The following is a 21,908-nucleotide window of genomic DNA, read 5'->3' on the forward strand; positions in this document are numbered from 1 at the left end:
ATGTACAAAATACTCATAAGTAATAAGGTGACTCCAACAGGACAACTGAAGTGGAGTGAAATATTAGGTGAAGATCTCATTTGGAAACATATATTCAAACTACCTTTTACAGTCACTGTCAATACTAAACTACAGTGGCTTCAGTACAGGATCAACCATAGAATTCTTGCCACAAATAAATTTTTATGTAAAATCAAACTTATTGATAACCCTCTATGTACTTTTTGTAAATTAGAAGATGAAACCATTGAACATATTCTGTGGAATTGTGAGATTATCCAAATTTTTTTACAAGATGTAGATTATTGGTTCTTATCTGGTGGGGTAAGCCTGCCATTGAATAAGTTGAATTTTATTTTTGGAGATGTAACAAAAGTTAGAAAAGGTGACCCATATAATTTGATTTTTCTATACATGAAACAATATATATACAACAGTAGATGTTTTTCAAAAGATCTTTCAGTCAGTGCCATTAAAGAAAAGTTAAAATATATGTACAATTTAGAAAAAATAATGGCAGTCAAAAATAAGAGACAAAAACACTTTGATACCATGTGGAATGCATTTAAAGTATTATTTTTATAATTCAATTTGTCATTTGTTTATACAATCTATATTTATTGTCAAAACTAACATAAAATATTATTGTATCTAATAGCACAATTTATTATGTACTGAAAATCTTACAGGATATTTTTTTATTTTTTATAAAAAAAATTTTTTTTTTTTTACAATTCTCAAGTGCCACACAGTGGTACATGAACATTTAACTCTAATTATATTTTTCTTCTGTATTTTCTTACTTCTTTTTTTCTCATATAAATAGAAAAAATGAATTTACAACAATGTTTATTGTCATAAATAAATATATATTCAAATTTATCCCTAATATTACTGTATGTATGTTTGATGTGTTGTATTTGTTGTAAATCTTGAAAATAATAAAAATTAAAAAAAAAAAAAGTTCCGAGCAATACGAAAAGAATTATGACGACATGACAAACGATAATTCGATAAAGACAGAGAAGATCGAAAAGTTTTCATCACCACGTGTATGCTCTATTTTAAGAACGAAAGGACATTTCCAATTTTAACTATTTACGAGACGACTATGTAATAGATAAGGGTAAAATACGCACGCGATTTAACAGGATCTATCGATGTGATTAATAATAAAATACAATAAAACCAAAATGTATATGCAGTCTAATTAATATGTATTTCAAAATCTTGAAACGTAGTGCATTCTTACTTTATCGGACGAGTAATCTTAGGCCTAGTTGACAGTATATAGCGACTGGTTTACGGTAGAATTTTTACCCTCCAGTACCTGTATCTGTATGTAAATAAAAAGGTCGTGGAACCAGTGTAGACAATATTCGACGAAGTTGTCATATATGACCGGCGTTTGGACTGTACTTTGCCGAAAGTACAACAGTTTGATGTTCAATGACAAATAAATTTACTAGCCCCTCGGGCTACCGCGCTACGGACATTTACTAGCCCGACACAAAAGTTACTAGTCTCGGGCTAGCGGGCTAGTGGGCTAGCGTTAGTGTCAAACCCTGATGGTATGATTGTATATTGTGTATTTTGTGTGTTTACTCACCACGTCAGAATCATCATGGCATGATTGTATATTGTGTACTTTGTGTGTTTACTCACCACATCAGAATCATCATGGCATGATTGTATAGTGTGTATTTGTGTGTTTACTCACCACATCAGAATCATCATGGTATGATTGTATATTGTGTATATTGTGTGTTTACTCACCACATCAGAACCATCATGGCATGATTGTATATTGTGTATTTTGTGTGTTTACTCACCACATCAGAATCATTATGGTATGATTGTATATTGTGTATTTTGTGTGTTTACTCACCACATCAGAATCATTATGGTATGATTGTATATTGTGTATTTTGTGTGTTTACTCACCACGTCAGAATCATCATGGCATGATTATATATTGTGTATTTTGTGTGTTTACTCACCACGTCAGAATCATCATGGCATGATTGTATATTGTGTATATTGTGTGTTTACTCACCACATCAGAATCATCATGGTATGATTGTATATTGTGTATTTTGTGTGTTTACTCACCACGTCAGAATCATCATGGCATGATTGTATATTGTGTATTTTGTGTGTTTACTCACCACATCAGAATCATCATGGCATGATTATATATTGTGTATTTTGTGTGTTTACTCACCACGTCAGAATCATCATGGCATGATTGTATATTGTGTATTTTGTGTGTTTACTCACCACATCAGAATCATCATGGCATGATTGTATATTGTGTATTTTGTGTGTTTACTCACCACATCAGAATCATCATGGTATGATTGTATATTGTGTATTTTGTGTGTTTACTCACCACGTCAGAATCATCATGGCATGATTGTATATTGTGTATATTGTGTGTTTACTCACCACATCAGAATCATCATGGTATGATTGTATATTGTGTATTTTGTGTGTTTACTCACCACGTCAGAATCATCATGGCATGATTGTATATTGTGTATATTGTGTGTTTACTCACCACATCAGAATCATCATGGCATGATTATATATTGTGTATTTTGTGTGTTTACTCACCACGTCAGAATCATCATGGCATGATTGTATATTGTGTATATTGTGTGTTTACTCACCACATCAGAACCATCATGGCATGATTGTATATTGTGTATTTTGTGTGTTTACTCACCACATCAGAATCATCATGGTATGATTGTATATTGTGTATTTTGTGTGTTTACTCACCACATCAGAATCATCATGGTATGATTGTATATTGTGTATTTTGTGTGTTTACTCACCACATCAGAATCATCATGGTATGATTGTATGTCATTCTGTAACTGATTTGACCTTGATGGTCTCTGTTCCTTTGGTACATGTGATCCACCATTACTGGCAGTATCATTCTGTTTCTTTACAGCAGGAGAATTCAATTCCTAATGAAATTCAAATTAATTTTTCCAAATTACAGTCAAAACTTGCATCATAATATTATTTACATTATGTCTTTTTCATATTAATCCCTTTATACATTTATTACAAATTCATAGATCTAAAATAAATTATCCAACAAAAACGAACTTCACCTTCATCCTGTTGTCCTGTTTTGTACTTTCCAATTTGTTGTCATATATGATGATGTTTATTTCAGAAACATGCAAATCAATCGAAGTAAAGCTCAAATTCATTATATTGCCATGCTATAAATTACAGTACCTAACTTTTTGAACTTTTTGAACCCATTGTTTACAACCTCTTTTCTTAATTTACTGAAAAACAGCAACATGAGTTGTCATCTATAATACTTGGTAGAAATTTAAAGTCTTGTAGTTAATAGCATTTTTGGGGACATTTATTTTGATTTCGGTCACTTGTTAAAGGTATTTACATTTGGATACTTAAAAGTATTCATTGTAGTATCAAAATTGCATATTTTTTTAAGAATTTTCATTAATTTTGCTTTGATCTATTTTATTGGAATTTTTCATATCAAGCTGGCTGAAAATAGTTTTTCTCAGTCGAAAAGAATGAGAACATGATGATGTGTTGTCATTGACTTTTGTAGGAAAAAAATATATATAACAGATCATCAAAGGTCTTTCAAAGATATATTTCATGGCTACATAAAATTGAGAATGGAAATGGGGAATATGACAAACAGACAACAACCATCTTTATATCTCAGGGCTGTCACATTTCCATAAAATTGTAGCTGAGTTTGAAAAAACATTGATAATGTATAAATATCAAATAATACTCTGTTTTTGTTAATAAAGAAGTCAAGATGAAGAACAGCAAAAAATGCCATAAGTGTTTCCAAGAATTCCATATATCTTGTATTCCTTCTTTAACCATTATGATTATACATTGCAAATTGTATGGAGAGTTGTCACATTGGCACTCATACCTAATCTTCTTATTTATATTTACCTCATCATCTGAAGAATCGTGATATAATCCTGCTTTAGTTAATGCATTTTCTAATTCATCATCATAACTTACACCATCATTTTGGTTTAATAATGAATATCTATAGGTCACATTACTGAAAAGAAATAGCAGGTTATTTTTAAAGCAGTGAAATTTTCTCCATTAAATAAAAGGAATTTATTAGAAAATTATCATTTACAAGTGATCATATACATGAACTGCTTTAGAAAATGTTATTTGCTTTCACAGTAGAATTATAGATTATCGTTGATCATCTCAACGACATTGATTTTCTCGCTTGAGCTGGTACAGCGAAAGTGAGAAAAGCAATCGAGTTGAGATGACCAATGATAATCTATTTATCGCTATTTTACCTTTGACGGTGTTGTCAATTTCATGTCAATTTCGTTAGCAACGCCACGTGCCTGCTTAGTTTCTAGTGATAATTTACCATCTCAAGCGAGAAGCATGATATGAAAATTATCACAAAAAAGATCAAAAGAAAAATGCACAAAATAGCAATAATAATTTTTACATGTTATTATCAAACAAATATTAATAAAATATAACATTGTTTATAGTTGAATAGGTACTATTTATTCATCAAGTGCCAAGTTTGCTTGATGATTTTAAGGATTTATGTAAGTTGTATAGTGATTAGTGCTTTCTTGATTGAGGTGACCTGAATGACAAATATAAATTCCAAACATTTGGTAAATAGTCAATAAACCTCACATTTGAATAGATCAAGTGAATGTTTTTAATAAAAGTATTTACAGACTGGAAGATGCTGATCAACTTTGATCGCTTACAATTATAAGTATAACTAATATCACAAAATACTGACAGATAAACAAATAATCATCTTAGAAATACTTTTTTTTCATTTAAAGTATTTACAGGGGGTTCCACAAAACGCATACGTTTTGTTTGCTAGATAATGTACACATTATACTTACTGTTTACGTAATATGATATATTTATAAACAAAAAATCCAACCATAATTGTTACTATTAAAGCAACAATCACAAACACAGCTACTATAGCACTGGCATTGTTAGTTTTCTGAAAGAAAAAAAATAAATATATGTGTTAAACAAGTGAAACTGTGAGCTACTGTTAACTGATGATATTTCGGTAAACATGGAAGTTGTTGAGTGATGAATCTAAAACACTCACACGGTATAGCTAAATTATATATACCTTGAAACCAAATTTCAAAAATCCTTGTAGTGTAGTTCCTGCGAAAAATGTGACGAAAATATTCATTGGACGCACAAACTGATGGATGGCTGGACCGACTAATGGACAGACAGACAGAGATAAAACAGTTGCCCCCAACTTTTTTAAAGCGGGGCTATAATAAATTTTATTAATATCATATTTACTCACAAAACCCACAAAAGAAAGACAAAAGAGTTTGGACGAAGCCTGTTTGACACAACTCATATATGTTACACATGTTCAATCTTATATTTATTCAAAAAGTGATAAAATCCCTAAATGGAATATAGCAGTCATATTTGACAGCAACATGAGTTGTCATCTATAATACTTGGTAGGAATAAAAGTCTTGTAGTAAAGAGCATTTTTTTTGGGCATTCATTTTGATAAAGAATCAATCTGTTGTTTGGTCACTTGTTGAAATGTATTGGATCATTAATTCTATAAATATCTAACTGGTTTTTTGGCATTATGCTTAAAGTGTCTGTTTATTGTCTGCATTGCATTATCAGGTTTTAGCAGTAGTGATACACTTAACTGTTCTCTTCCAAATATTTGCAAAAGAATTATTTTCATGTTTAAAATATTACAACAACAAAAATGTCCAAAACCAAGAAAAAATAAAGACTGACAAACCAACTCCTTGATAGATCTTGATATATACAGTGATATCCCTACCTTTGTTTCTTGTGGTACTTCCTCCACATCTATCTGACCCTCATGTTTTGATGCACACTGTTCACCTAAATTTAACAGTTTTCCACTTGGCGAAAACCCTCCTACACATTTATCATTTGGAATTTTTCTATATCTGTGAAAAAACAAAATACATTGTATTACAATTCTGTAAACAATATATCAATGCTACCTGTCTCATAGTCAGGAAAGTCTTTTTTTATGTATTGAGCAATCTGTCTTCTTCCTTCACAACTTTTTACTTTGGAAAATATGCCCCTATCTATGGCAAAAGACATGTGTGTTTAAAGTAGTGTTGTCAAATCATACACTTTTGCCTAACCGGTTACTCGGATAATCGTTCGACCGATTAACCGGTTAACCGGTAATTTAAGTTGGTGTTTGAAAGCCTTAACAATAGAACCCTACACATAGATATAAGATGTGGTATGAGTGTCAATTTATCAACCTTTCATCCAAGTCATAAATACACTTTTAATAATCAAAAACACCGTATCCAACTATACCGTTTGTACCAACTTCAGATAAAAAAACATAAAAAAAAACCAATCCTAATCTCGTAGAATTGAATATGTCATATGTCTGAAACCGATTATTCTTTCCTTTTCTCTTGTTTTCTCCGAAAATAATGGAGTGTGTTTCAATTTGAAATGAATAATTATAAAAAGAAGAAGATGTGGTATGATTGCCAATGAGACAATTCTTCACAAGAGACAAAAAATGACACAGAAATTAACAACTATATGTAATTGTACATGCTGTAAGACCTGTTTCTTCACCGTTTTGGCCTTTTTCTTTAAGCATGTTACTCGTACTTTCACGTATACATTGAGTACATTCACATTGGTTTGTATTTCACAATTTGTGAATTTAAAGTAAGACCAACCCTTGCACTACAGAGGTTTCGCAATTTATTTTATGTTTACACAATATTAGATCGAAAACGAAATAATGAAGTAATTAGTAAAATTAAATCTCATTTCTGATTTAAAGTTACTGTTAAAAAAACATGTTAACTAATTATGTTTTTTAAAGATCCTACCCCGAACTCTAATTGATTTTACGTTTTTAGGATTAACAATAGCAATCAATATACTGGACAATTGATCTGTCAAACCAATCATCACGACGACAATTTTAAAATAAAACTTAACTATTTAATGATTTGATTTTCAACACAAATTTATATCAAATCTATCGAAATTGAAAAAAGTCCGGTTAACCGGTTAGTGTTTTTGGTATTCGGTATTCGGTCGTTCGACCGATTAACCGGTTAACCGGTTAACCGTTGACAACACTAGTTTAAAGTTTTATGAGGAATAAGACATATTGGTCATTATTATATTGAAATTTAAAAATTTGAGCAGTTAACAAATTCTCACTTGCTATAAAAAACAATAAATATTATTTCTTATGTGATATAAGTTTCAGATAAAATGTACCTTTATGTCAATGAGGGAGAGACTCTTGCTTCCATAAATACACCTTATCGCTTTTTCCACTTGACCCGATAATCTGTCCCGCTTGAACTTTGGACATCATACAAAAATCACTTTCCACTTGTGATGTCTTGTAATGGCAGACAAATAGCGATAAGGTGTATTAACTTCAGTTAAATTAAGTTAAAATAATTATAACTACCCCTGTGTTATAACTTGTTCTTCATGACCAATTAAATTGATTTAAAATAATGATACCTACCCCTGTGTTATAACTTGTTCTTCGTGACCTTGTTTACATACATCCACCTTAGGTAAATTAAAATTAGGTTGTTCTACACAATCATCTCTACCATCAGGTCGGTAAAACCCATAATCACTGAAATATTTATATAACACATGTATTATGTTTTTAGTTTAATCATATTTATTTATAGTGGATTGGGAAACAAATTATTACAACTTATATTAATCCTTTTCCACTTTGCTGATAAGAGTGCTGCCTTGTAGCCACATAGGCCTGCTCTTATTAAAATCTACAAGTGTCTTTAACGTGCTGAAATGAGTAATACCAGAGATTAGGAACTTACAGAAATTTCATCAAAAGTCAGTACACTAGCCTTTTTTGTGGGACATCTGTTAATTTTCATTTTTGGATGATGTTTTACTTTTTTGTTCATAATATCTTTATTTACAAAAAAAGATACATCAAAACTTTCAAGCGTTGATTGAAAATATGCTGTAGTGGAGAAAAACTTTAAAGAGGTGATTGATAAAAATATAATTATAGAGTCTAATATTATATAACAATATATAATATATCAGTTTTAAAAATTTGATATTATATGTCTCTGACGTCACTATTATGACAATTAACTCATTAACCTGTTATTCAGTGGTTGTCGTTTTTTTTATGTGTGACATATTTGTTTTTGTTCATTTTTTTACATAAATAAGGCCGTTAGTTTTCTCGTTTGTTTTACATTGTCTTCTCAGGGCCTTTTATAGCTGACTATATGCGGTATGGGCTTTGCTCATTGTTGAAGGCCGTACAGTGACCTATAATTGTTAATGTTTGTGTCATTTTGGTCTTTTGTGGATAGTTGTCTCATTGGAAATCATACCACATCTTCTTTTTTATACAATATATCACAACACTAGCCATTATACATATCTTACCATTCATAATCATCCCTGACACATGTGCATGCTTCCCCTGTATGTTCCAATGGGTGATCTGCACCATTATAGCACCTTCAAAGGGACAAAAATTCAGACATATTTAACAGTTTTGAATTGATTAACTATTCAACTTGAACATAATGGATCATTTCAATAAAGCGTTAATATGAATATTTCTGTTTCCTAACCAGTTCATTTTGGGGTCCTCTTTGCTGTCAGTGTTTCAACTATATTGAATTCTTTGAGATATTAGAAACAATGATAAAGTTTCAAGTGTTGGGATTAATTTAAGGATACCAGTTGGGAAAAAAAATAAAATTTATTTGTACTTGCTACAAAACAGGAGAAAAGCTCCTATTGTATGAATAATCTCAATTCACTCAACACTTTTCACATACCATGAGTCTTTTTTCACTTTTTTAAATGTTTCTTTATTTCCCAGGAGACATCCTTGTATATTTCCTTTTTCATTACTTGTTTCATGGGGTACCCAAGTGTCATAATCTGTTGCAGTATCTGTTGAAATAAAATTATGTCAACTATAGTGTAATGTTGAAAGTTATACAAAAAACATCAACTGTTCTGGAGCTGGATGAACAATAACACATTATCTTGTCAAGTATGAGCATTCTTAGCTATTTTGTTCAAATAAAGAGACAGTCATCTAAATTATACCTTGTCCAGACTTATGCAGAAAAATTCAACATACCCTTACTTGCATTTTAGAGCCCACCACCCTGGAAGTTTGGTAATAAATACAAAAAAAATGCCATTCTGTTTAAATTTCAGATATTTTATTTTTTATAATTCAAAAGAAAAACAAGGCTTCTGCAGGGATCTAAAGTCCTTAATATTTAATTTAATACCTAAACAACCTAAATAGTTTATTTATTGACAAAGTTACAGATATGTATAGAACTATTTTGTTTAAAACATGTACTACTTTTTTTTATGTTATTTATGACCAGGCCTGAGTTTAGTGGTTTTCTACCTTTATTGTATAGTCAAACAAATGAAAACCCCAAATATCCAAATATATGCATAAAAGAAGATACATGGTTAAATTTCAATGAAACATTCCTACCAAACAACACAAAAAACTAAAGGACACTTAGGGGTTGATAACAACCACAATGACATCATATCTGGTAAATTTAGGTTTTATATGATGGGTATGGTGAATCAATAAGCAAGAAAAGACACAAGAACATTTTATCTCATTTCCCTTTTTTAAAATGACCTTACCATTAGTATAGAAACTTATCTTAATAATTTAATCATTTACCATGTTTACAAATCTTGGGACGAAATAAAGATTTCAAGTATGTCAAAACATCATTTAAACAAGAATGTGTCCATAGTACATGGATGCCCCACTCGCACTATAATTTTCAATGTTCAGTGGACCGTGAAATTGGGTTCAAAACTTTAATTTTGAATTAAAATTAGAACGATCATATCATAGGGAACATGTGTACTAAGTTTCAAGTAGTTGTGACTTTAAATTCATCAAAAACTACCTTGACCAAAAACTTTAACCTGAACTTTGCACTTTCATTTTCTGTTCAGTTGACCATGAAATTGGAGTCAAAACTATAATTTGGCATTAAAATTAGAAAGATCATATCATGGGGAACATGTGTACTAAGTTTCAAGTGGATTGGACTTCAACTTCATCAAAAACTACCTTGACCAAAAACTTTAACCTGAAGTGGGACGAACGAACGGACGGACGAACGGAGGCACAGACCAGAAAACATAATGCCCCTCTACTATCGTAGGTGGGGCATAAAAAAAATATCCTAGGGTTAGAAGCCAAGAAAACTTTACACCAAAAGAAATGAGAAAAATTAATTTACACAGGGAACTTAAGTTTGGGCATCAGAAATTTATGATACATACCACACTTCTTTTTGAATATTTTTTGGAAATCAATGATAAATGTGGTCCACTTTCTTGTGTCTGGTTTATAACCCCAAATACTGACAGTCAAGGCCTTGGACCCAGGCTCTGTTAATAGTCCAGTAAACATAATGGTCTCATTACTCTCCTTGTCAATGAAATCATATGTATGCCAACACCTTCCCTCGTCTGTAGAAAATTTGATAAGTTTAGGTTGAGTTGTATCAGCTGGTACTGCCACTAGTAAACTTCCACTATCAGCTATATGATAATGATGAGGACCATCTAAAGCCTGAAAGATACACAATCATAAAAAATACTCCTGATTTGTGTTTTTAATGCCACTTAATAGCACCACTTTTGGACTATTTCGTGGTGTCCAGTTTTTATGGGTGGAGGAAGCCAAAGTGCCTGGAAAAAAACCACTGAATTCAATAGGAAAACTGACAATCCTAGTCAATTAAGATTGGAGACAAGTGCACCCGCACGAGCAGGGTTTTAACTCACAACCTCTATGTTGACTGGCTAGTGATTACAGAAGTACTTACTTAGACCACTCGATCACTGAAGCCCCTTTATTATTATCAATATGAATATTCTACCTGTTACATTGGTACATATAAAGAGCTGTCACATAAATGATAATTAGCATACTTAAAGCTTTCATCAATGAATAATTACACGATAATAAGCGTCAGCAAGCTGTTTTTACTTGATATATAATATTTAGTAAAATTGGCAAATTATTTCCACATGCTCATTTTAATTAGCCCTGCCAGGTACTTGCAATGGCTTTTTAACTTAATTATAAAATGAAAACAGCAAATAAGGCCCTTTTGCTTGTTTAAACCACACATTTTATATATGACTGTCTGAAATCAGTAATCTGTACTTTAGTGGTCTTCATTTGTAAATGTATATCATATTAGTTTTTTTTATTGATTTATATATTTATAATATATGCTATGGAGTTTTTGTTTTGCTCATTCTTGAAAGGCTGTACAGTGACCTATAGTTGCCTACCTTCTTCATCATTTGGTGTCTGGTGGATAATTGCTTAATTGGCAATCATACCACAACATACTATTTCAATATATTGCATATATTATCACATGCCCTCAAAAATATTTTCGTTACAACTCCTCCTACCAAGTATTATGGTTTTATATAGATAAACAAAGATGTGGTATGAGTGCCAATAAGACATCAATCCATCCAAGTTACACTTAGTAAAAAATAAACCATTATGGATCAAAGTAATGTCTTCAACTCAGAGCCTTGATTCACATAGAACAGCAAGCTATAAAGGGCCTTTGGTTTGTTTGTACCCATTGAATCAAAGTTTCATTTACTTTAAGTAAGTTTTGCTTATTATATCTATGAGTGTGACAGACCTTTCTCCATTTGTATCCACCGTCAGTAGTTATATACACATCTGGTTTGGTCGTCTGTAAAGCATCAGCTACATGACCTGCACAACACAAAAAACATTGTTTGGTCAGTTGTTCCTTCCAATACTAAACATATCTATTTTAAGAACACCATGATTTTTTTGCAGTTATCTGGTTGTCATCTTAAATGTATATTTGATAACATACAATTACTGCAGGAAAGAGTACCTTCGCCTCACCTTGGTCAGTGGTGTCGCAAAAAATTTGAGTAAACTGTAAATGTCAAGTGCAAATCAGATAAGCGTGAAGCATGAAAATCAACAAACATAATGATAAAGAGACGAAAGACACACAATATTAATTTAAAAGTACTAGCAGTTACTGGAAGGTAGATTAGAAAAAATTACAAATAATAAATAACTCATGTATATCAGCTCTATCTTATAGTGATTTTTGTTTTTTGATGAATTCATTGTAAATAATACCTACCATGAGCTAGAATGACACCTGTAGCACTTGGGACACTAAGAGGTAATTCTGATATAATCCCTCTGCTTCTACTGTATGTCCCATGAATCTGCAAGGCACATTCCTACAATAAAGGATCAATATAAAGTATTACTTATTCATTCAAATGAACCTTTTTCCATTTAAATAAATCAGTTTTAATGCAATGATTTCTGATATACAGAATCAATCCAAATTAAAAACTAATGTTTTGTTAGCACTGTTATTGAGAGCAATGTATGAATGTCATTTATCATCTAAGACCTTGACAATTTGATTTAAAATGGTTTGTTTGTTTGCTTGAATTTTCTGTATTATATCACTGTTTACATTCATCTTCACTGATGGTTAAACACAATGAGAGTCAGATTGCCAAGGTCTTAGATGATTAAACACAGACAGTTAAACTGTCAAGGTCTTAGATGGTAAACACACTGAAGGTCAAACTGTCAAGGTCTTAGATGGTAAACACACTGAAGGTCAAACTGTCAAGGTCTTAGAAGAACAACCCACTGACAGTCAGGAACTTCAAATTACACATATATTTATTAACCCCTTATATGAAGGGGAGAATTTTTTTCAAGAAAAACATGCTTCCAATTACAATTCAAACAAGAGGCTCTCAAGAGCCTGAATCGCTCACCTTAATTCTTTTGGTTAAATCTCTCATCAATGATTATTTTGGCTTTTCAATTTATTTAAATGTTCTTTGGATCAAAAGCAAAAAAAAAATCCTTTTCTCCTATGTTATATTTTAGCCATAGGAGCTATGTTTCTTTAATTACAAGGAAATAAAATATAAAATTTATACTAAATACTCTGAAACTCATTTAGCCTAAGTTTGGCTGAAATTGATACAACATGATGAACAAATTGTGAAAAAAGTCTTTAAAGGGCAATAACTCCTTAAGGGGTCAATTGACAATTTTGGTCAATTTGACTTATTTGTAGATCTTACTTTGCTTAACATTTTTAAATATAATAATATTTGAGATAATAACCAAAAACAGCAAAATTTCCTTAAAATTACCAATTCAGGGGCAGCAACCCAACAACGGGTTGTCTGATTCATCTGAAAATTTCAGGGCAGATAGATCTTGACCTGATACACATTATAACCCCATGTCAGATTTGCTCTAAATGCTTTGGTTTTTGAGTTATAAGCCAAAAACTGCATTTGACCCCTATGTTCTATTTTTAGCAATGGCGACCATGTTTGTTGATAGATCAAAACTTCGGATACAATTTATAAACTAGATACCCTAAGAAACATTCAGTTAAAGTTTGGAAGTATTTGGCCCAGTAATTTTAGAGGAGAAGATTTTTGTAAGATTACTAAGATTTACGAAAAAAGGTTAAAAATTGACTATAAAGGGCAATAACTCCTAAAGGGGTCAACTGACCATTTCGGTCACATTATATTTGTGAATCTTACTTTGCTGAACATTATTGCTGTTTACAGTTTATCTCTATCTATAATAATATTCAAGATAATAACCAAAAACAGCAAAATTTCCTTAAAATTACCAATTCAGGGGCAGCAACCCAATAACGGGTTGTCTGATTCATCTGAAAATTTCAGGGCAGATAGATCTTGACCTGATAAACATTATTACCCCATGTCAGATTTGCTCTAAATGCTTTGGTTTTTGAGTTATAAGCCAAAAACTGCATTTGACCCCAATGTTCTATTTTTAGCGATGGCGACCATGTTTGTTGATAGATCAAAACTTCGGATACAATTTATAAACTAGATACCCTAAGGAACATTCAATTAAAGTTTGGAAGTATTTAGCCCAGTAGTTTCAGAGGAGAAGATTCTTGAAATAGTTTACGACGACAGACGACGGACGCCAAGTGATGGCATAAGCTCACTTGGCCCTTCGGGCCAGGTGAGCTAAAAATTGTTGTTAAGATTTTACAAATATCTAATGATATATTAACAGGGCTTGCACTTTTTTGTAATGTCAATTGGGAGAGGTTTTATAACTTCCTGTAACAGTTTACCATTATTTAAGTTGTATTTTTAAATATACCGTTCAGTGCTCCAGCTAGAATTCAAAAGGGGCAGGGCACTTTTTTATGATAGGAGAAGGCAATGCTCATTTCTTTTGTATACGTCCCTGCGTGAATCACGAGTTCACATATTTTTTTACTGTATATATTGTTAATAAAGATGCATAAGTTGCTGTTTTGATTATTTATTCTACAAAATTTGCATAAGAAAAGTCATTCATACTACATGTTCATAAAACATGGCAATACACATTCTTACTATTACCCAAAAAAGGCAAGATAAACTTACAATTCTCCCCCACCCCCTCTCCTTCCAAAAAAGAGAACATAAACTAAACATCTCATAGTTTACCATACATGTACATGACGGAGTAGTTGTATTTCAAAATTTCCATCTAGAGCTTGGCCTCTTCTTTGTTTGTGTTTAGGAATATATTAATTAGGTTTAGCTTCATAATTTGTGATGAAAGTTTAACTGCACGCTACCATTTTTGTAAGTTGAAAGCTTGACACCAATCAAACAAATGTTTAAGTTATATTTCTTTCTTGAGAATGTATAAAACATGGATGCTAAAAGTATAATTATCAAAAATAAATTGCAATATATTTTTTTGTATGTTTGAAGACAGTTAATATCCTTAAGGATGTACACCTCTGAGGAGCCAAACATTTCTAGAATTAAACTTTTTTTCTCAACCTGATTTTTGGGTTTATAAGACTGTAACAAAATAATTGGTGAAGAAAAAATCATATGGTGGTGCACTTCTTTTTTTGCTACGGCCCTTTGAAAATGCCCAATTTTGATGATTTTCCCCTTTTTCATCGATTTCAACCTATTTTTGGGCTATTATCGTGAAAAAAATTACAGTGCCGCAATTAAACTTTTGTTCATACTTTCTATAAAGATGAAGTGGACCAATCTCAATAAATTTTATTTACAAAAACTATAGGTAGGTGTTAATATAAGAAAGTTTTATCATATTTTGACGCTTTTTTGTGTAAAATTTACCATGCTGTCAATTTTGTTTTTTTGTGATTTTTCTCAGTTTTAAGAACAAAATGCATATTATTTCAACTTTTTTGTAATAAATGATTGAAAAAATACATATCTAAGAAATTTGAAAAGACCAAAATGATATGGGATGTACATGATTCTTGTAAAATCATTTTTTTGTATCCCTCACCCATTTTCTCCAATTTTTGGCTAAAAATACTGACTTGATTGGTTGTAAAATTTCAAAACTGGATTACTCAAAAACCATTTATTGTATATACACAATTTTTTCACAGATTTATGTTTGATTACAATATTTTTAAAATTCATTGACATTTTCCACTTCTATCGCATGTTTTGGAAATAATTCAAGAACGAGATTTCAACGAGACTGAACGAGACTGAAAAGTCAGAAGAATACATCCTTAAGGTAACATTCTTATATAATTTTGTATTTAAGGTGGTACCTAACACTACAGGGAGATAACTCTGTAAAATCAGCAGAACGTTTTAATGACGTTGTGTTGTATAAGGAATATTAAGCTTCTCAATGATCAAAATTGGTTTTTGTCAAAGTGCTATATAACCAGTGTAATTTTTCTGACAAAACGGTTGGTTCAAAAATTTTGAAATTTTTATATTTTTGTTTAAGGGTCAAAGTAAATACTTTGACAAAATTTTATGAAAATTAAACGAGCCAAATAAATTTTAGTGAAAGTGTTGGGTACCACCTTAATTGGTTATTTTTTCCTATTTTTAGTCCTAGATAACATTTTAGGAGCACTTTGTAATCAGCTTTTTCAGGGGAAGTAACTCCAAAATTAATTTCCAACATGTTTACGTCTGCTTGTTGCTCACAAGTTGAGATGGGTGTCGTTTCTGTGAAGGAATATTTTTATTTTGATTACTTCAATTCAATTCTAAATTCATGAAAGTCTTCATTCATACACTCTTCCATTGTGGCTTGGAGATCGGAAATGCAGACACATTCATCAAATTTATGACAAAAAGGTACATTGTCTTAATTAAATTACCTAGTAATTAACACCTTTGAAGTCTTATCCACAATAATTGATTGTAATGACATGATTAACCTTGTTACCTGAGGGCAATCACTAGGTGTCATATATGTAGTTTAATTTCTGATAAGAAATCGATGAAACAAAAGGCAATTTTACGAACACGGCACAAGGTTTTTTTGGAAAACAGCGTCAGGGCAGAAGGGTGTGGCTGAGGGCACACAGGTAGCGGCTTAAGGAACCCAGGGCGCGGCGCCCTTCTATTTAAGGGTAACGAGACCACTGCCGTTAATTTGAAGAATGAAAACAATAAAGATATCCTGAAAGCATTGATTGAGACTGCACCAGGTTGTAGCAAACCACTCTCATGGAAAACACTGGAATTGTCGTTAGATAAGTGTACAATGTTGTTGCAAAAGATTTGGACCGTCAACCTAGAAACTGACGACTAACATAATCAAATCATAAGTATACATCATATTGCATTAGATTTTCTTCTATTTCTATATTTTGTTACTAAATTCATGTGTACAATTTATTTATCAAAAGTTCTTCATTCTATTTTTTTTTAATTTAGTTGTTGATTAATCAAATGAGTTTTAGGTAATTCATTATAATTGTGAAAATAAAACTTTCAAGAAAAATCCATATATTTCAATTAGTTATCTTCAAGTCTTTTTAAAGTTCTCGATTTTTATTTCATTTGTTTATTCAGATTTTTTTTTAATTCCTAGTTACATTGTAATTCAGATCCTGGATAGTGTAATAAGCATTCTCATTTTTAATTCCTGGTTACAATTCAGTTCCTGGATTTTACAAGATGCATTATAATTCTAGTTCCTGGTTACAATTCAGTTCCTGGATTTAACAAGATTCATTCTAATTTTAGTTCCTGGTTGTTAATTCAGTTCCTGGATTTTAAAGATACATTCTATTTTAATTCCTGGTTACAATTTAGTTCCTTGATTTGAAAAAATAAAATAAAATCTGTTTTTAATTCCTGGTTATAATTTAGTTCCTTGTTTTAACACAAGCATCCTTTTTTTCCTTTCTTGTTATTAAAACAAGCCCTTTATTGTCCTGAGTTTCATTAGACATTTGAAGTTTCTAACAGTAACAAACACTGAAACAGTTTTATTACCTGAAATTTTGTGGCAAGAAAGGGTGTGTGGACAATGGAGGTCTTCGAGCTAGGTGGGATGTTCCTCCTATATTCAATGATATGTAACTATACCTTCTTAGGGTCTTTACAAGTAGAACCTGGAGGTTTGGGTCCTTGGGGCCCTATTCTTCCTAGATAGAATGATATATAACTATACCATTTTAGGGTCTTTACAAGTAGAACCAAGATATTTGGGACCTGGGCCCCCTATTCTTCCTAGATAGAATGATATATATAATAACTATACCTTCTTAGGGTCTTTACAAGTAGAACCAAGATATTTGGGACCTGGCTGGGCCCCCTATTCCTCCTAGATAGAATGATATATAACTATACCTTCTTAGGTTTTTTTTTACATGAAGACCCTTCAGGTTTGGGAACTGGGTGCCATGTTCTGCCTAGATAGATTGTATTATGTCACTATACCTTTTTAGGATCTTTACATGTAGACCCTTCGGGTTTGGGAACTGGGTGCCATGTTCCTTCTAGATAGAATGATATATAACTATACCTTTTTAGGATCTTTACATGTAGACCCTTCAGGTTTGGGAACTGGGTGCCATGTTCCTCCTAGATAGAATGATATATAACTATACCTTTTTAGGATCTTTACATGTAGACCCTTCAGGTTTGGGAACTGGGTGCCATGTTCCTCCTAGATAGAATGATATATAACTATACCTTTTTAGGATCTTTACATGTAGACCCTTCAGGTTTGGGAACTGGGTGCAATGTTCCTCCTAGATAGAATGATATATAACTATACCTTTTTAGGATCTTTACAAGTAGACCCTTCAGGTTTGGGAACTGGGTGCCATGTTCCTCCTAGATAGAATGATTTATAACTATACCTTTTTAGGATCTTTACATGTAGACCCTTCAGGTTTGGGAACTGGGTGCCATGTTCCTCCTAGATAGAATGATATATAACTTTACCTTTTTAGGATCTTTACATGTAGACCCTTCAGGTTTGGGAACTGGGTGCCATGTTCCTCCTAGATAGAATGATATATAACTATACCTTTTTAGGATCTTTACATGTAGACCCTTCAGGTTTGGGAACTGGGTGCCATGTTCCTCCTAGATAGAATGATATATAACTATACCTTTTTAGGATCTTTACATGTAGACCCTTCAGGTTTGGGAACTGGGTGCCATGTTCCTCCTAGATAGAATGATATATAACTATACCTTTTTAGGATCTTTACATGTAGACCCTTCAGGTTTGGGAACTGGGTGCCATGTTTCTCCTAGATAGAATGATATAACTAAACCTTTTTAGGATCTTTACATGTAGACCCTTCAGGTTTGGGAACTGGGTGCCATGTTCTTCCTAGATAGAATGATATATAACTATACCTTTTTAGGATCTTTACATGTAGACCCTTCAGGTTTGGGAACTGGGTGCCATGTTCCTCCTAGATTGTATGATATAACTGTATGAATACTATTATCATCTCTCATCTGGCTGGCAAGATAAACTCCTCTCATTGACTGAACTCGGAAAAAATCTGTAGAATCTCCATAGTTGGGGTATAAATGTTTCTGTAATGATTCTGAATATAACATTCCCTTCCCTGATGAGGTATACAGTGTACCATGACCAGTATCTGTAATCAAATTATAACATATTGTAACCCATGTTGTGTTGAATAAATGAACATGTGATAAATGCTATTCAATTTATTAACTGTCATTTTATATCTGTTGTGAGATAAATTCTTCAAAGGTTGTATTCACTACAGCTTTTATCAAGTGCATTCCTAAACTAAATGCCTTGTTTATGTTTGTTATTCTTGGAATCAAAATTTCTGTTAAGGAAAAGAAAGAATTTACAATCACCTCATTTTGAGAAAGAAGGAAATAAATGGGGAATGTGTTGAGGGACACAGATGATGCCCCCGCTTGCATATCATATAAAGTTATAAAGAGACATCACTGAAGAATGGTAAAAGTGACACTACACAAATTTTGTAATTGATTTGACTTTGAGTGGTGTGGTAATAGGTATTGTGTATAAGTTTCATAACATTTGGTTGAGGCAAAGTTAATCTAGAAACAGAAATAAAATAGCATTAACAAATTATGAGTACATTGTATTAGGAATATATGGCATTACACTTATCAAAACCAACAGTAACATACACATACCTCCTGGATTATCCACATGCATAAATACCAATCCTTCATTCATATCCAACACTGAGAAAAACTGAAATAATAAATATCATTTCTTCATTCATGTCAAGCACAGAAAATTGGAATACATATATTACAACAAAAACAACAACAATACTTTATTTTAAGAGGTTTATACAGTCAGATTATCTTCCTTGAGACCCTCATCATGAAAATCAAACAAAATACAAACATATACATTGCATACATCAGTATTAAAATATGTTAGCAAAATATTTTGTCCTTCCCAATATTTCTTTAGCATTTATTTGTCTAGTTATTTCTACCAGCACTGTGAAAAAGCTGAGAAAATGATACATGCCTTTCCAATTATCTCCCTTTACAAGATCAAAGTGTCCATCATCAAGATAGATGATCATAACTATTTCTCTTCATGTACATCTTTTTGGGGTGTTCTACATTTGTGTGACATTTCAATAAAATTTCTTGGATGGTTTAGAGAAGATGCATTTACAAGGTCAACTAAAACTGTAAGTGAACACACGAATGGATACCCCTTTCCTGCAATACTGTTAAAATATATTGATTTAAGTAGTTACATTAGATTATCTCCCCTTGAACTTGGATTATATTCCTTCATGCAAATCTTATGAATGTGAACTACAAAAGTGTAAAATTTCATCAATATTTGTTTAGCCATTAAGTAGAACTAACAAGGAATATGGACAAACGAACAGACACCTGATATTGAAACAACTGACAGAAAATCAGACAAACAACCTGATTACTTTAGAGCTCAGTATTTTGGCTTCTTCAAACTTGGTGTTAATTATTATTATTTATTATTCATACCCTTTCTCCATTCATAGTTGGTAAGTACGTTCTATCCCACGTTGCTCCACCATTAGTTGAAACCAACATTTTTCTTTGAGAACTCTGTAAAAGATAAAAATGTCAGTTATTTGGGATACCAATTTGCTCCTGTTTAAGCTTTAAAATCCATTTTCTTTATATGAGTTCAAGTACATTAGAAGGTATAATGTATCACAGAAATGAGCCATTTAAACCTATTAAGCTATCTGTGCAAGCTTCTCAATGTTTTCTAAGGTACTCCTAAAGAATTTAGAAATTAAGAGATATAAAGAGCCTCCTCAAAGAATTTGATTGATTTAAGAAATGAAAGACTGGACTATCATATAAAATTTACAAGCTTACAACAATGGTTGAGAACAAATGTGTCAACTGCCCTAATTGTAATAAGAAAAAGAGATTTGTAGAACATTAAAAGATAAAATGAAAAATAAATACAAATAACAAGGTTTAGATCGTTATGCCTAATAAGTCTTTTTCCAATCTGGAATGAAGCTTTTTGTGGGAGTTTTCACAATCCTTCTTTAATAAACACATGACACTTGACTTTCTCAATATCTATCCATGAAAAACAGTCAAGAAATCTACTTATACATGAGAGTCAAGCTGCAACTGAGAATGATTTATCTATCATCAGATCTATCTGGTTTAAAAAATAATCTTGTGGACCACTTTAAACCCTATAATATATCATACCCCCGCTTTTTCTGGTACAGCTACATAAAGAAACTTGTCCTGGTGTCCAAATGATATAACATCTTTCATTAAAATTGTCCAACTTTTGCCAAGGTCAGTTGACTTCTTTAAATCATACTTGATTACAAAAACTACAATGAAAAGAAAAATCATAGCATAATGAAACAAAAACAAATTATCGTCTGTTTCATAACAGATTTTACTAAATCTGGCAATGGATTTTTATTAACTATAACATGATTAGTTATTTCAAACAGTCAAATAATATAGTTGTCATCATTAATGAGTCGAAACAGGGATAGTTTTTTTAGATTTTAGAGATGAAAGGAGACCATAAAAAGAGTTTGTTCTCTATTTTGACAACATAATTTTATTTTTTTGAGATAACATTCAGCAAATCCAAGGCATTTGGCAGCCATCCTATATAACAGTTAGTAAAAATTGAAAATTTGTGGAACATTGAAACTTGAAATACCATGGGAGGAACTGCCAAAAGAACTCCATTCTATTGCTATGGCATATTAAAACTTACATGTGGCAAAGAATGGATGAGTATTAGCTGAATCAATTGCTGCATATATAGTCTGATCTGTATCCACCTTTGAATTGAAACCCCTGAAATGTTTGAAATATTATTGTCAGTGAAGTAAAAATACTATCATCACAATATACCTGTCTAGCTCCTAGGTTCACATCAA

The 21,908-nt window shown here is 31.8% G+C and overlaps 1 protein-coding gene across 2 annotated transcripts in view; it reads right to left on the minus strand.

Annotated features, from left to right (window-relative positions):
* Positions 1-21,908, minus strand: part of LOC134691016 (sortilin-like) — a 49,830-nt gene that overhangs the window by 9,918 nt on the left and 18,004 nt on the right. For both annotated transcript variants that reach the window (XM_063551213.1, XM_063551207.1), the window contains 15 exons: positions 21,743-21,825; positions 21,211-21,341; positions 20,497-20,580; positions 19,657-19,717; positions 18,865-19,115; positions 12,297-12,399; positions 11,811-11,887; positions 10,417-10,708; positions 8,913-9,030; positions 8,512-8,586; positions 7,595-7,711; positions 5,876-6,008; positions 4,932-5,038; positions 3,973-4,087; positions 2,841-2,978 (listed from right to left, as the gene is read on the minus strand). In XM_063551213.1, the coding sequence (XP_063407283.1) occupies positions 2,841-2,978; positions 3,973-4,087; positions 4,932-5,038; positions 5,876-6,008; positions 7,595-7,711; positions 8,512-8,586; positions 8,913-9,030; positions 10,417-10,708; positions 11,811-11,887; positions 12,297-12,399; positions 18,865-19,115; positions 19,657-19,717; positions 20,497-20,580; positions 21,211-21,341; positions 21,743-21,825 (1,885 nt within the window). The remainder of the gene's footprint in view (positions 1-2,840; positions 2,979-3,972; positions 4,088-4,931; positions 5,039-5,875; positions 6,009-7,594; positions 7,712-8,511; positions 8,587-8,912; positions 9,031-10,416; positions 10,709-11,810; positions 11,888-12,296; positions 12,400-18,864; positions 19,116-19,656; positions 19,718-20,496; positions 20,581-21,210; positions 21,342-21,742; positions 21,826-21,908) is intronic.

Source organism: Mytilus trossulus, chromosome 1 (genome assembly GCF_036588685.1).
Source record: "Mytilus trossulus isolate FHL-02 chromosome 1, PNRI_Mtr1.1.1.hap1, whole genome shotgun sequence".
NCBI lineage: Eukaryota > Metazoa > Mollusca > Bivalvia > Mytilida > Mytilidae > Mytilus > Mytilus trossulus.